Here is a 15,271-nt window from a genome sequence, read left to right as displayed (position 1 = left end):
CCAACAAGCACACAAAAAGATGCTCAATATCATTAGTTATTAGGTAAATGCCAGTCATAACCACATAGAGATGCCACTTCACACTCACTAGGATAGGTTTTGGGTTTTTTTGTTTTTTGTTTTTTAAATTGTTTTTAGTGTTTTATTTATATTTGAGAGAGAGAGTGTGTGTGAGCAGGGGAGGGGCAGAGAGAGACAGACAGAATCTGAAGCAGCCTGCAGGCTCTGAGCTGTCAGCACAGAGCTCCACATGGGGCTTGAACTATGAACTGTGAGATCATGACCCGACCTGAAGCAGATGCTTAACCAACTGAGCCACCCAGGTGCCCCGTTTTGTTTTGTTTTGTTTTTTAAGATAATTAACAAAACGGTATGGTAATGGTGGAAAATAGTTCACTTCCTCAACAAGTTAAATATAGAATTATTATAATATCCAACACTTGCACTCTTGGGTATATAACCAAAAAAACAGAAAAGTATTTTCAAACAAAAACTTGTGCATGAATGTTCATGACAACACTATTCACAGTAGCCAAAAGGTGGAAATAATCCAAATGTCCATCAACTGATAAACAGATCACCAAAATGGTATACTTATATAGTGGAATAATATTCAGCCATAAAAAGGAGTGAAGTACTGATACATGCTGTGCTACAGTGTGGTTAAACCTTGAAAACATGCTCAGTGAGGGAGGCCAAACACAAAGGGCACATATATGTGATTACATATATGTGAAATATCTAGAATCCATACAGACAGAAAGGTTGTCAAGGACTAAGGGAAGGAGGGAATGAGGAGTGTTTACTTAATGAGTATGGAGTTTCCATTTGGAGGAGTGAAAATATTCTAGAAGTGATTGGTGGTGGTAGTTGCATATGTTGTGAATGTAGTAAATGTATTAATGGTGAGTTTTATGGTTTGTGTGTTTTACCCCAGTTGAATAGTGTTTGTTCACAATGGGATGGAGGTGTAATGAAATGAGTGAAGAAGGGAAGTCAGCACTAGGTGCAAGAATCAGAGCAGGGAGTGGTATCAAATGGTTAGATTGAGAGGACACTTCTGGAAAGGGGCCTCTGTTTTGGCCACTGACTCAGTAGAGAAAGAACTGTAGTTGAATTGCCAGTCCTCAGTTTTAGCGACCTACACCCTGGTGGTGGTAAAAGTCTGATGTCAGTAGCAAACTGGATTCTTGCTGAAAGTGAAAGCAGCATATTATTTAAAAGATCCAAAATAGTTCTATCCAGTGGGACTTTACACAGTGGTGGAAATGTTCTATATCTGTGCTATTCAAGTACAGAAGTCAGTCAGTAACCGCATATGGCAGTTGAGAATTTGAAATGGTGCTAGTGCTATTGAGGAACTAAATATTTAATTTTGAATTAATTTTAATTTAAATAGCCACATATGGCTAGTGTCTGCTGGCAATATATTGGAAAAGGCTGACAAAGTACATTTCTACCAACACAGAAAGTTTTACAGGACAGTGCTGTATTGAGCAGGATAGGCCTAGTATAAGTAACCCCCTTCCCACATCCATAGGAGTGAAACAGTTTATCACATGTCTGCCAATTCAGACTCACTTGGAGGATTGACAGTTAGTGACTTGAGGAACTTTAATGTGGCACCTTAATGTAGAAAGGAGAAAAGACACAGGATGACTTACAGTTATCAATGCAGGCTGACTTTCTTTTCCACATTTGTAGTAGGAAAACAGAGGTATCTTTTATAAAATTTATGTAAGTATATTTTTTAAATATTTTGTATGTGTTTTATTTACAGAGGTAAAGAACTCAGAAGAACAGTATAATAAAATAGTAATACCAAATGAGGAAAGTGTTGTCATCTATTATAAGATTAGACAGCAGCTTGCCAAACTGGGTAAAGAAATTGAAGAATATATTCACAAACCAAAATACTGCTTACCATTTCTACAGCCAGGTCGTTTGGTAAAGGTATGTCATTTTTTTGTAAATTATTTGGATGTTTCAGTATTTAATATTTTTTGGATCAAGATTTTAATTTTTTGTTTTTAATTTTTTAGTGTTTACTTCTTGAGAGGGGTGGCAGAGGGACAGAGAGAGAGGGAGACATAGAATCCGAAGTAGGCTCCAGGCTCTGAGCTGTCAGCACAGAGCCTGACGCAGGGCTCAAACTCATGAACTGAACCGCAAGATCGTGACCTGAGCCTAAGTCAGACGCTCAACCGACTGAGCCACCCAGGCGCCCCTTAATTTTTTTTTTTCTTGTACAAATGCTTCCTGCTACAAGACTTGATCTGTATTAATTATATTGTTTTTACACATTTCACATGGGATTGATTGGGGGTAGGGTCATGGGTGAAGACCTTTTAATCTACACTGATTTTCATCTTGGGGGATATAAATTGAAGTAGACACTTTTGGAAATAAAATATTTCCAGTAATCAAAAAATAGAAGCGGTTTTGTAGGTAGTTTTAAGAACTGGTTGAAGTCATTAGCTATAAAATATAGAAAGATTTCAGATATTTTCAGAACATATGCATCATATCATTTTAAAAATTTGATTGCCAGTTGAGAGATTCCTATTGCTATTCTAGAGGCCTGTGAAATTTGGTGGTGATTTCTTTCTTTAAGGCTAATAATCTTTTTACTTATGTTTAATAGTGATCTTTCAACAAATATTTTACCAGGAAAACGCAAAGTTTTCTTAGCCTATATATAACATGGGCATGGAAGTCTACAATTGTCTTTTGACATAAATGTTCTTGTTTACTTGCTTCCTTTTCTTTTTAGGTAAAGAATGAAGGAGATGATTTTGGCTGGGGAGTAGTGGTAAATTTCTCCAAAAAGTCAAATGTCAAGGTAAGCCATTTCCCTTGAGGTAGAATCATATATAAATTTTTCGTGAAGTTTTTTCAGACTCATGAAATTGATCAAAGTAGAGATAGCATTACTTTAAGAGAAGCTGTATTAAATTCTACCATGAGGAATTAAGGTTTTGAATTATCTTAAATTTTATCCTTAAAGTGCTGTGGTTGTTTTCCTAACAACCACAGATTTTAATTTCATTACAATATGCATGTCTTCTCTGAATTCATTAGTACTTTTTATAATTTTACTCTTTAAACTGAATATTAGAAAAAAATTATCTTCTGACACTGAAAATTAGAATTTTGATTCAGGTATATAATACAGATTTGAAGAAAAGGTATTAGAAGAGCTAGATTTACTTATTCCCTCTAAAGGAAGACAGTAATGAAGTTTACTTTGGTCATTATTTATATAAATATTTTGGAAAGATTATTTGTATATAAAATCAAGGAAGATTTTGTTAACTTGTTACGTCAGTGACTGTCTTGAAATTAAGTTAGCCATTCCGTCTGTTATGTTTTCTGTCAGTGTGTAACCTCAGGCAAGATATTTTGTGTCTCCATGTATATTTTTCCTTATTTTTAAAAATGAATAGTTTTCATAAGATGGTATCTGCATTCTCATGAGGTTTACCATTATGATTTTATTGTCATTAACTTCTTTTTCCCACCTGTGAATAAAACATGTAGGAATTAAGCTTTCGGATTGGAAGTTATTCCTGATAAATGTAAATGAATTTGGAGATACTGAAGCATTTGTTTTGGAGAAACAATTAAGTTCATAGGTTTGTAATGGGTGTTTTTGTGAGTGATCTGTGATTAATCCCACTGAAGAACTTTTTAAGGATATTCAGTTTGTTTTTACCATTTTGATAAATTACCATCTTCATTAGTAATTATAAGATTTGTTTTAAGTATTGTCACACTTGGATCCCAATTTAATAAGCATTCATTGGCCACACGCAAAATCTCTGTGCTTACATCTTTTGGTGAACAGCAGAAAGCAAATAATTAAAATAAAAGGCAGGATAGTATAAGTATTTTAGTAAAGATGTAAGTAAAGTGCATTTGTAGCACAGAGGAAGAAGAAATTATGTCTGAGCTATTAGAGATGGCATCTAATTAGGAAGATAATTGAAACTTTCAAAGGAACCTTGAAGAAAGAGTAGTATTCATTTAATGAATATTTACCACTGGAGGAGCAGCGATGTGCAGCAGGCCCAGAACATTTCAGTTAAAGAGTAAAATTTTTAAAAGTATTGAAGTTAATCATGGAAAATAGTTAAAATATACATTTGAGTATAATGGGTCTCAATCTAAACATGTGAAAACAATGGTAGAACATATGTTTGAAGATGAGTTGGTTGGCTGATTGGTTTGCTTGCATTTAGTTTGGTTGTTAGTTTTTTTAATGTTTATTTTTGAGGGAGGGATTGATCTGATCAGAAGTTACTGTATTGTTACAGTGTTTGAAGGATATTGGAAGAGATAGCATAGTAGACGCAAGTTTGTCAATTTAAGGAGACTCTTACTCTTTCAGGAGTGAGTCAGAAGGAGGATGGTAATAGAAGGGTTCACATGGTGGAGACTGAGGAACTAAAATGGACAGACTTGTGTGGGAAGTTGGGGGGAGTGTTAGTGATGGTAAGGTTTCAAAAAAAGTTGGCTTTATTGAGTCTAACAGTATTAAACTGGATAAAGTTGCCTCTTTCATTCTGTCCTTCCCCTTTTTTAAAAACACATAATGAAGTGAAGCTTGGGATTTTAACCTTGACAAAGATTGCATCAGTATTATTCATTTGAGTTGTGACTAGCTCTGACTTAGAGCCTTTTATATTTTCTATTTCACTACCTTTAGCTATGAGAAACTATTAAATGCTTGCCTACCTCTTCTCCTTTCCATACACACACGCATTATTTTCTTTAGGAATAATTATTAGTAACATAGATAAGATTTTCCTTGAGAAGCACTTTAAAGGATGGTAGTCTTTATTGAAACTTCTGACAGCTGTTAAGTTCTGTTTTCTGTGTACATTGGAAAGTGTGGCAGTAAATGCTAAATGTTGTGGTTCCATTCATACTTAGATAACTCATGATGGAAAAGCCGTTGCCAGTTTATTCATTCTATAACTTGTCTGTATTTAAGGGAATTTGCTAGGGCAGAATATTTTTACCTACACTGTACTGAAGTGCTATTTTTTTTTCACTACAGGGTTTACATATTGCATGTGTTTCTTTTTTCATCAGTTTTATTGAGATAGTATTTACACACTATACTCAGTGACTTAGTATATTCACCATCACCACAATTTCAGAAGATTTTCATCACCTCAGAAGGAAAAGGAAACTTTTGTCATCCCACCCTATCTTCCCATACCCTCAGTCCTAAACAACTACTGATCTGCTCTCTATAGATTTGCCTATTCTGAAAATTTCATTAAATTGAATCATGATGTGGTATGTGGTCTTTTGTGTCTGGCTTAGCATAATGTTTTCAGGGTTTAAGCATGTTGGATATGTCAGCACTTCATTTCTTTTTATGATTGAATAGCATTCCATTGTACAGATACACTATGTTTTGTTTATCCTTGGACTGTTTCCACCTTTGGGCTATTATGAATAATGTGCCTGTAAGCATCCATGTCTAAGTTTTTGTGTGGACATATGTTTTCATTTCTCTTGGGTGTGAAATTGCTGGGTCCTATGGATACTGTATGACCATTTAAAGAACTGCCAGGTTGTTTTCTCAAGTGTCTGCACCATTTCACATTGCCAGTAGCAGTGTATGAGGGTTTTGATTTCTTCACATCTTCATCAACCCTTAATACCTAACTTTTTATTACTTTTGATGTATAATGGTATCTCGTTGTGGTCTTGATTTGTATTTCCATGATGACTAAATACTGTCAAGGATCTTTCTGTGTGCTTTTTTAGATTTTATTTTTTATTTATTTTTAATGCTTATGTATTTTTGAGAGAGAGAGAGACAGAGTGCAAGCAAGGAAGGGGCAGAGATGGAGGGAGACACAGGATCTGAAGCAGGCTCCAAGATCCAGGCTATCATCATAGAGCCTGAGATGGGGGCTCAAACCCACAGCCTGTGACATCATGAACTGAGCCAAAGTTGACGCACACCCGACTGAGCCCTCAGGCACCCCTCTTTTTATGTGCTTATTGGCCATTTGTATATTCTTTGGAGAAATGTCTTCAGCTCTTTTGCTCAAATTGAAATTGAGTTTTCTTTTTATTTCTAAGTTACGAGTTCTTTATGATACCTGATTTCCAAATATTTTTCTCCCGTTTTCTGTCTTGTCTTTACTTTCTTGATAGTGTCCTTTGTAGCACAAAAGGTTTTAGTTTGATGTAATCCAATTAATCAATTTTTTTTTCTTGTTACTTATAGTTTTGGTGTCCTATATAAGAAACTATGGCCAGGGGGCACCTGGTGGCTCAGTCAGTTAAGTGTCTGACTTAGGCACAGGTCGTGACCTTACGGTTCATGAATTCAAGTCCCACATCAGGCTCTGCTGTCAGCACAGACTTCGCTTCAGATCCTCTGTTCTATCCACACACACCCCGCTCTTCCCACCTCCTGTCTCTTCTTGTTCGCTCTCTCTGCTCTCTCTCAAAAATAAATAAACATTAAAAAACAAACAAAAGAAAGGAACTGCTACCAACATCAAGGTCATGAAGATGTACCCCTGTGTTTTCTTCTAAGAGTTTTATTGTTTAAGCCCTTATATTTAGGCCCTTGATCCATTTTCAGTTAATTTTTGTATGTGGTATAAGGTAAGGATCCAGCTCCATTCTTGTCCTAACCCTGGTTGTTGGGAAATTCTTTCCTCTTTAAATAATCTTGTCATCCTTATCAAATCTCAGATGACCATAGACATAGGTTTATTTCTGGACTCTCAGTTCCATTCTATTGACCTCTGTGTCTGTCCCAATGCCAGTATCATATTGTCTTCATTTACCGTATCTTTGTAGTTAAGTTTCAAAAAAGTAGACTTAGGAGTTCTCCAGCTTTGTTCTTCTTTTTCAAGATTGTTTTGGCTATTCTGGGATCCTTAAAATTCCTCATGAATTTGATTATCTGCTTGTCAGTTTTTACAAAGAAGTCAGCTGGGTTTCTCAGATGGCTTGCACATGAATCTATAGATCAGTTTGGAGAATATTGCTGTCTTAATAAGTGTTTCAGTCATGAACGTAGAATATTTTCCCTCTTATTTAGGTATTCTTTAATTAGTAATTTATTGTTTTTCAAGTATGAATTATACACTTTATTTTCTGTATACAGGGCCCTGTTGTGTCTGCAAATAGAGATGGTTTTACTTCCCTCTTCCCAGTGTGAATACATTTTAGGTCTTTTTGTTTTGTTTTCGTTTTGCCTAATCATTCTGTCTAAACCCTTGAGTACTGTATTAATAGTGAGCAGATATGCTTGTTGTTTTCCTAAGTTAGAGGGAAAATGTCCAGGCCTTGTCTATTAACAATGATGTTAGCTTTGGGTTTTGGTAAGTGTCCTTTAACAAGTTCAGGAAGTTTCTTTCTGTTCCTAGTTTGTTGAGTGTTTTTATCATGAAAGATTGTTGTATTTTGTCAAATGCTTTTTATGTACCTATTCAGATAATCATGGGGTTATTTTTTATTCTATCTTGTATTTATTCTGATAACAGTGTATTAGATTAATTGGTTTTCACCTGTTAAACCAATTTTGGATTCTTGGGTAAATCCTGCCAGGGGGATTATTATTTTTTTTTTTTTTTTATGTGTTGCTGGATTCAGTTTGCTGGTATATTGCACAAGATTTCTGCATTCACATTCACAGGAGATATATGTCTGTAGTTTTCTTTTGATGTCTTTGAGTTTGGTAACAGATTAATGCTGACCTCATAATGAGTTTGAAAGTGTTCCCCTTCTCTTCTGTTTTTTGAAGAGTTTTTGAAGAACTGGTATTATTTTTTTTTATTTATTTTTATTTTTTATTTTTTTCAATATATGAAATTTATTGTCAGATTGGTTTCCATACAATACCCAGTGCTCATCCCAAAAGGTGCCCTCCTCAATACCCATCACCCACCCTTCCCTCCCTCCCACCCCCCATCAGCCCTGTTTGTTCTCAGTTTTTAAAAGTCTCTTATGCTTTGGCTCTCTCCCACTCTAACCTCTTTTTTTTCTTCCCCTCCCCTCCCCCATGGGCTTCAGTTAAGATTCTCAGGATCCGCATAAGAGTGAAAACATATGGTATCTGTCTTTTTCTGTATGGCTTATTTCACTTAGCATCACACTCTCCAGTTTCATCCATGTTGCTACAAAGGGCCATATTTCATTCTTCCTCATTGCCACGTAGTACTCCATTGTGTATATAAGCCACAATTTCTTTATCCATTCATCAGTGATGGACATTTAGGCTCTTTCCATAATTTGGCTATTGTTGAGAGTGCTGCTATAAACATTGGGGTACAAGTGCCCCTATGCATCAGTACTCCCGTATCCCTTGGGTAAATTCCTAGTAGTGCTATTGCTGGGTCATAGGGTAGGTCTATTTTTAATTTTTTGAGGAACCTCCACACTGTTTTCCAGAGTGGCTGCACCAATTTGCATTCCCACCAACAGTGCAAGAGGGTTCCCGTTTCTCCACATCCTCTCCAGCATCTATAGTCTCCTGATTTGTTCATTTTGGCCACTCTGACTGGCGTGAGGTGATATCTGAGTGTGGTTTTGATTTGTATTTCCCTGATGAGCGACGTTGAGCATCTTTTCATGTTATTATTTTTTTTAATTGGAAGAATTTGGCACCTGGGCCTCGGCTTTTCCTTGTAGGTAGTTTATGATTACTAAGTCAGTTTTATAGGTCTTTTCAAGATTGTTTATTTCTTCTTGAATTCGTTTCATTGATTTGCTTTCTTAGAAATTAGTCCATTTCATCTAGGTTACCTAATTTACTTGTACACAGTTGTTCATCATATTACTTTGTAATCCAATTTATTTCCATAAGGTGGCCAGTAATGTCCGTCTTTGATTTTTCATTCTAATAATTTGAATCTTTCATCTAGCCAAACGTTTGTCAATTTTGTTGCTCTCAAAGAACCAGCTGTTTGGTCTCAGTGGGTTGTTTTTTTTTTTTTTTTGTATTTTTCATTTTCTTAATTTCTGCTCCTTTATTAATCCTTCCATCTGTTAGCTTTAGGTTTAGTTTGCTGTTCTTTTTTATTGTCTTAAGGTGGGAGGTTAAGTTATTAATTGGAGGTCTTTCTTTCATTTTAATATAGGCATTTATGCTTGTTAATTTCCCTGCAGATATTTTAACTGCATCCCTTAGGTTTTGGTATATTGTTTCTTCATTTTCATTCACTTCCAGGTATTTTCTAATTTCCCTTTTGATTTCTTCTGTGACTCACTGGTTATTTAGGAATGTGTTAATTTCCATATATTTGTGAAATTCCCAAATTTATGTCTTTTTTTTTTTTTTTTAATGTTTATTTTTGAGCAGGGAGGTGGGGTGGGTGGGGAGGGGCAGAGAGGGCGGCACAGAATTTGAAGCAGGCTCCAGGCTCTGGTTAACACAGAGCCCTATGCAGGACTCAAACCCACGAACTGTGAGATTATGACTTGAGCTGAAGTCGAACACTTAACTGATTAAGCCACCCAGGTGCCCCCTATATTTGATTTCTAATGTCATTCCATTGTTATTGAGAAATAATTGGTATTATTTCATTCCTTTTGAATTTATTGAGATTTGTTTAATGGCCTGACATGTGGTCTATCCTGCAGAATGTTTTATGTGCAGTTGAGAAGAATGTATATTTTGGTTGAGATATTCTATAGATGTGTATTAGGTCTGGTTGGTTTATAGTGTTGTTTATGTCTTCTGTTTCTTTTTTGCAGATCTTTATGTTTAGTTGTTCTATGCATTATTAAAAGTGAGACATTAAAGTCTCAACTATTATTTTTGTTTCATTTTAAAGTTTATTTTGAAAGAGTGAGAGAGAGAAAAGGAGAGCAAAAATCCTAAGCAGGGAGATCATGACCTGAGCTGAAATCCACAGTCAGATGCTTTAACTGACTGAGCTACCCAGGGGTCCCTCAACTATTGTTTTTGAATTGTCTATGTCTCTTCTCATTTCTGTCATTTTTTGCTTTATGTGTTTTTGTTTTCTATTAAAGTAGAAATTTATCTGAAATTAGCATAGTTATGTCACCTTTTTTTGTTGCTTACATGATACACCTTTTTCCATCTTTTTATTTTAAATCTTGTGTCATTGAGGTTCAACTTTGTCTCTTACAGACTGCATAGTTAGATCTTTTTTTATTCATTCTGAAAAATTTCTGCTTATTGATTGGGTTGCTTAATCGATTGGTTAATCCATTCACCTTTACTGTTATTGATATAGTTGGATTTGTGTCTTTCATTATGCTTTTTGTTTTCAATAGTCTCATTTCTTGTTTTTCTACTCCTTTAGGTTTGCATTCAGTGCTTATTTTCTAACATAACATTTCAGTTTATTTGATGATTTCTTTTTCTATAATTTATATTTTTCTCTCTCTTTTTTTTGTTATTTTCTTAGTGGTTGCTAGGGCTCAATATTTAATATTTAATATTTCCATATTAAGTTAATAGGATAAGTTTCAGATTTATACTGAATTCCAGTGAGATGTAGAACTGTTACTCCTGTATGCATTTATTCCATTTTCCCTCTTTTTTGTGGTATAGTCTACAAATGTTATGAACCCAACAATACACATTACAGTTATTAATATAGTTTTATGACGTACAAAGAAGCTTAGAGACAAATTAGTAGGAGTGCTATAGTGAGTATAGTTGATAGGTTATTTGTTTGTGAGGCTCAGGGCAGGGGCAATAATGCAATTTCTAGACAAAAGGAGACCAAGTATTTATAGTTTTTGTTATATTAATCTCATCATTTATCATTTCTGGTACCTTTTATTGGTTCCTCTGGATTCAGGTTACCATTGGAGTTACTGCCTTAGCTCAGTACAACTTTGCTCCTACCCACTTACTTTGTGGTATTATTGGCAAATTATTGGCAAACGTTTCTATATATTATAGACTTAACAATTCAATATATACATGTTGATTTTACCTTTAAATCATTTAATAGAAAAAGAAATAATTCTTTAATTATTTTTAAAGTTTTTTTTGGTTTTTGTTTTTGTTTTTTTTTTTGAGAGAGAGTACGAGCAGGGGAGGAACAGAGAAAGAGGGAGAGAAAGAATCCCAAGCAGGCTTTGTGCTGTCAGTGCAGAGCCAGATATGGGGCTTGATCTCACAAACCGTGAGATCATGAACTGAGCTGAAATCAAGAGTCGGACACTTAACAAAGCGGATCTGCTAACAACATATTGTGTCAGTTTTTCTTTTTCTGGGAATGTCTTTATTGAATGATAACTTTCCTGGATAAATAGATTCTTGGCTAACAAGTGTTTTTCTATGAATATGCCAATGCACTGCCTTCTGTTCTTCATTGTGCTGAGAAGTTTCTGCTGTTAATCTTGTTCTGGTCCTTTGTGAGAGATGAGTCCTTTTTCTCTTGCTGCTCTCAAGAGTCTTCTCCTTGTATTTGGTTTTCTGCATTTTTTTTTAAATTTTTTTTAATGTTTATTTTTGAGACAGAGAGAGACAGAGCATGAACGGGGGAGGGTCAGAGAGAGGGAGACACAGAATCTGAAACAGGCTCCAGGCTCTGAGCTGTCAACACAGAGCCCGACGCGGGGCTTGAACTCACGGACCGTGAGATCATGACCTGAGCCGAAGTCGGCCGCTTAACCGACTGAGCCACCCAGGCACCCCGGTTTTCTGCATTTTTACTGTGATGTGTCTGTTTTTTCATCTCCTTATATTCATTCTACTTGGTATCCATTGAGTTTTCTGGATATGTAGATTAATGTTTTTCAGTTAATTTGGGAGTTTTCAGCCATTATTTCATCAAATATTTTTTCAGCCCTTTCTCTCCTGGGACTCACATATGGGTATGTTGTACTTATTGTTATCCTACATTTCTCTGAGGTTCTGTTCATTTGTCACCTTTTCCCCCCCCGCTGTTCTTTGGATTGCATAATCTCTGTCAGCCTGTTTTCAGATGTGCTGCTGTTTTCTTCTACTTCAGATCTCTTGAGCCCTTCTAGTGATTTTTTTCATTTCAGGCATTGTATATAATGAATTCATGGATTTCCTTTTTGTTTTTTTATCATATCTGTCTTTATTGATACTCTATTTGATATGATATTGTTATTGTACCTTCCTTTACTTCTTTAATTATGGTTCCTTTACTTGTTTGAACATACTGGCTACCATTAAGTCTTTGTTTAATATAACATCTGATGACTCTGATAGGTACTTTATTCTGTTTCTTGCTTTTTTTCTGGTACATAGGTCTTGGATCATACTTTTCTTTTCATGTCTTAACGTTTTTTCTTTGAAATTGGACATTTTAAATAATGTAGTACTCTTGGTACTGGTCCCTCTTTCCCTCCCCTCTCACAGGCATATTGTTATTTGCTTGTTTATTAAGTTAGTGATTAGCTGGATTGAGGAGCAGAGAAAGAGGGAGAGAAAGAATCCCAAGCAGTCTTTTCCACCCCCCCCCCCCCCCCAAAACTGGCTTTACCTAGCATGTCCTAAAGTGTTTAGGTAAGGACCTGGCAGGTAAAGCATGGAGGCAGTAGCCTCAAGTATTTACAGCTTGCCTCTCCCAGCATGACAGCAGTGCCTTAACGGTCAGGTAAGCAAGAGCAGTTGAGGCCCCAGCATTCTCAGCAGTCCCACACATGTAAGATAGAGTCTCTGGCCAACCACTGGTGGCTGGGCAGAAGAAGGGAACCCCTACTTCTCAGATTCACTTGCCCAGAACTTAGCCTCAGCAATGGGTAGGTGGGAGCAAGTTAAGAAATGCTGCCATCCTACCCCTCTTCGGAAAATTGCCCTCCAACTGAGAGAGCTTCGGGGAGAAGGGAGCCTTGCTATGTTTTTTGCCTTCAGTAGTCTGCAGTTTCTGTCTTGCTGAGTTAGGAAGAATGAAGTGGGAGTGATCTTGGCTTAGATATCAGACTTACGTTGTTTCTAACGAATTTTAGTGTATTTTCTTGAATAGATGTTTCTTCATATGCTGTATGTCTTTAGAACCATTTCCAAAACCAACTTTACATGGTTGGTTTTTTATAACTTTCTTAAGTTTGCTCGGGAGGTGGGTTTGTAAAAACTCCTCGTGCTGTCATGCTGGTAGTTGATTTCAGGTTTTATATTTTTAAGGGAGAAAAATTATCCCTAACATAATTACATTTATACACACAGTAAACAAGTTTTTAAATGATTTCTCTTTTGGTCCTTAATCCGTGTTTAAAAGTGGTGCGGGTTGGTGAGAATTATTTTAGGCAAATATGGAATGGGGAATAGAGAAGAACACATTTCACTTTTTTTCTGTTTAAATTGATGGTAAAACTGATTTTCCCACTAAGTTGCTTACATTTGTTTACTAAAAACATGGACTACTTTCTTATTGATTATGTAACCTATCAGAATACTAAGTCAAAGAGTTTTATAGGTTAATAAGGTTTGGTAGAGAGAGAGGAAGAATATACATTGAAAAAGAAAATAGTTTAAGCATTTTAAAGAGATTCAAATGTTCTTGTCAACATTTATTTTATATTATTTGTTTACATTCTACAAACTTGAGATAATCAAAATTACATTTTAATCTGAAAATTTCCATTTATAGTAGGAAATTAGCCATATTTTTAAAAGAATGAAAAGTTAGGAAAAATATAGTTCAATTATATGATTAAGAAGTTAAAAATAAGGAGATAGTCATACAAATTTAAAGAATTTATACTAAAAAAAAAAAAAATAAAGAATTTATACTAAGACAATCATTGAAAAGCCAAATAGAACATCTGAGTAACTATTTTCTCTTTTATGTGAAGGACGATGTTACCCATCTTTACCACAGTACAGAGCTTAGAAGTAGTTCATTGAAAAGAGCAGTTGTGTAATCTTAAGAAATATTTTTAACAGCAAATTTCCATTTGATGCCACACTAAAGTTTTTGAGGTGTGCTTCTGTCATAACACTTAAGGAATATTTCTGGAATGTTGAGAGTGATTTTGATAGCTTTACAAAAATTACATATGATATACTTGAGTTCTGACAGTCACTTCTGTGATATAGCTTACAGAGGGAGAATATTAAATTGAAAAAAATCTGTGGAGTTGGAGCTAAACCTAGTAAGACAGTTTTAAATTCTCTACATTACAGATTGTTGATAAATCTTAGATTATTTTTGTTTAAATACTTATTTGTCATCTAACATTTTGGAGTTAGTTCATTAATGAGACTGTAGAATGTGTCTCACACAGTGGGTTTTTTCCCGTCTGGAAAACTAAAGATAATAGTCCTTGATTCTCCTTACAGTCATTTGTCCCCTGGAAGAATTAACAGTCGGGTCATAACTATTTGGCTCATTGTTTATAAAATTATTTTATATTGACTAAGCTCTACATAATACATAATCTTTGCAGTTACAGACCTAATTGAAAATACTATTCGGCTTTTGTGTCTATACCGAAGTGGAGAATGTTTTGAAACTTCTTTAAAAATAACCATAATTTGAAAAAAAGTATGTTGAGGGGGAAAAAAAAAACCCAGTTGAAGAAAAAAAACTGGGTTTTCTTGAGGAATGGAGCTTATGCTTTCAGAAATTTGAACTCAGTAATTTAAGATAACTGTGATTGTATTTTTGGTTTGTATTTGGAGGTATATTTTACCATTGTTAAGCAGTTGGTAGTTGATTACAGAAATAGATCGTAGGTATGGGTTTATTTCTTAAAAGTTTTCCAGTTTTGAACAGTAACTGTGCTTGGGGGGATACTAAGCAGTCATTTCTTTGACATGTTCACTCCTCAGTCAAAATAACTTTCCTTTTATTGATTTTATGCAAAAGAGATCACTCACATGTTGAATTAAAAAGCAGAGAGGAATTCTTTACTGAAGAAAAAGGTCTTACTGCTGTTTGAAAGACATTGCTGTCAAACAAATTATCATAAATTGCACATGCAATTAATCCTTGTATCTCAACAATCATGTTTTTATTAGAGAATATAAAAGACAAAAGTCTTTTAATAAAGTCTTAATACAATGGTATAAAAACACATTGTAGAGGTGCTATGAGGATAATTTTCATGTTGTTTAATTAGGATAATTTGAAGATAACAGATTTGTTTTCTGACACTGTTAATTTCTTACAGTTTATTTTTCTAATTCTGATATAATAAAATGATTAATCATTAGAAACTTGAAATGGCATTTTATGTCATAGTTAAGAACTCATACTGTTTAAATTCATAAGTATCAAGCCATACCATCTTGAACATAAAATCTCATCTGAATTCTGAAGTTTCAACTAAT

General features: G+C 34.9%; 1 protein-coding gene across 1 annotated transcript in view; it reads left to right on the top strand.

Moving 5' to 3' along the window:
- Positions 1-15,271, top strand: part of MTREX (Mtr4 exosome RNA helicase) — a 105,900-nt gene that overhangs the window by 52,422 nt on the left and 38,207 nt on the right. Inside the window, exons 17-18 of the mRNA XM_019414251.2 lie at positions 1,781-1,953; positions 2,774-2,842. Coding sequence (XP_019269796.1) covers positions 1,781-1,953; positions 2,774-2,842 — 242 coding nt within the window. The remainder of the gene's footprint in view (positions 1-1,780; positions 1,954-2,773; positions 2,843-15,271) is intronic.

The sequence above is a fragment of the Panthera pardus genome, unplaced genomic scaffold (genome assembly GCF_024362965.1).
Source record: "Panthera pardus isolate Hobbes unplaced genomic scaffold, ASM2436296v1 HiC_scaffold_2, whole genome shotgun sequence".
Classification (NCBI taxonomy): domain Eukaryota; kingdom Metazoa; phylum Chordata; class Mammalia; order Carnivora; family Felidae; genus Panthera; species Panthera pardus.
Note: the sequence above shows the minus strand (reverse complement) of the source record. Positions and strands in the feature narration are given on the sequence as shown.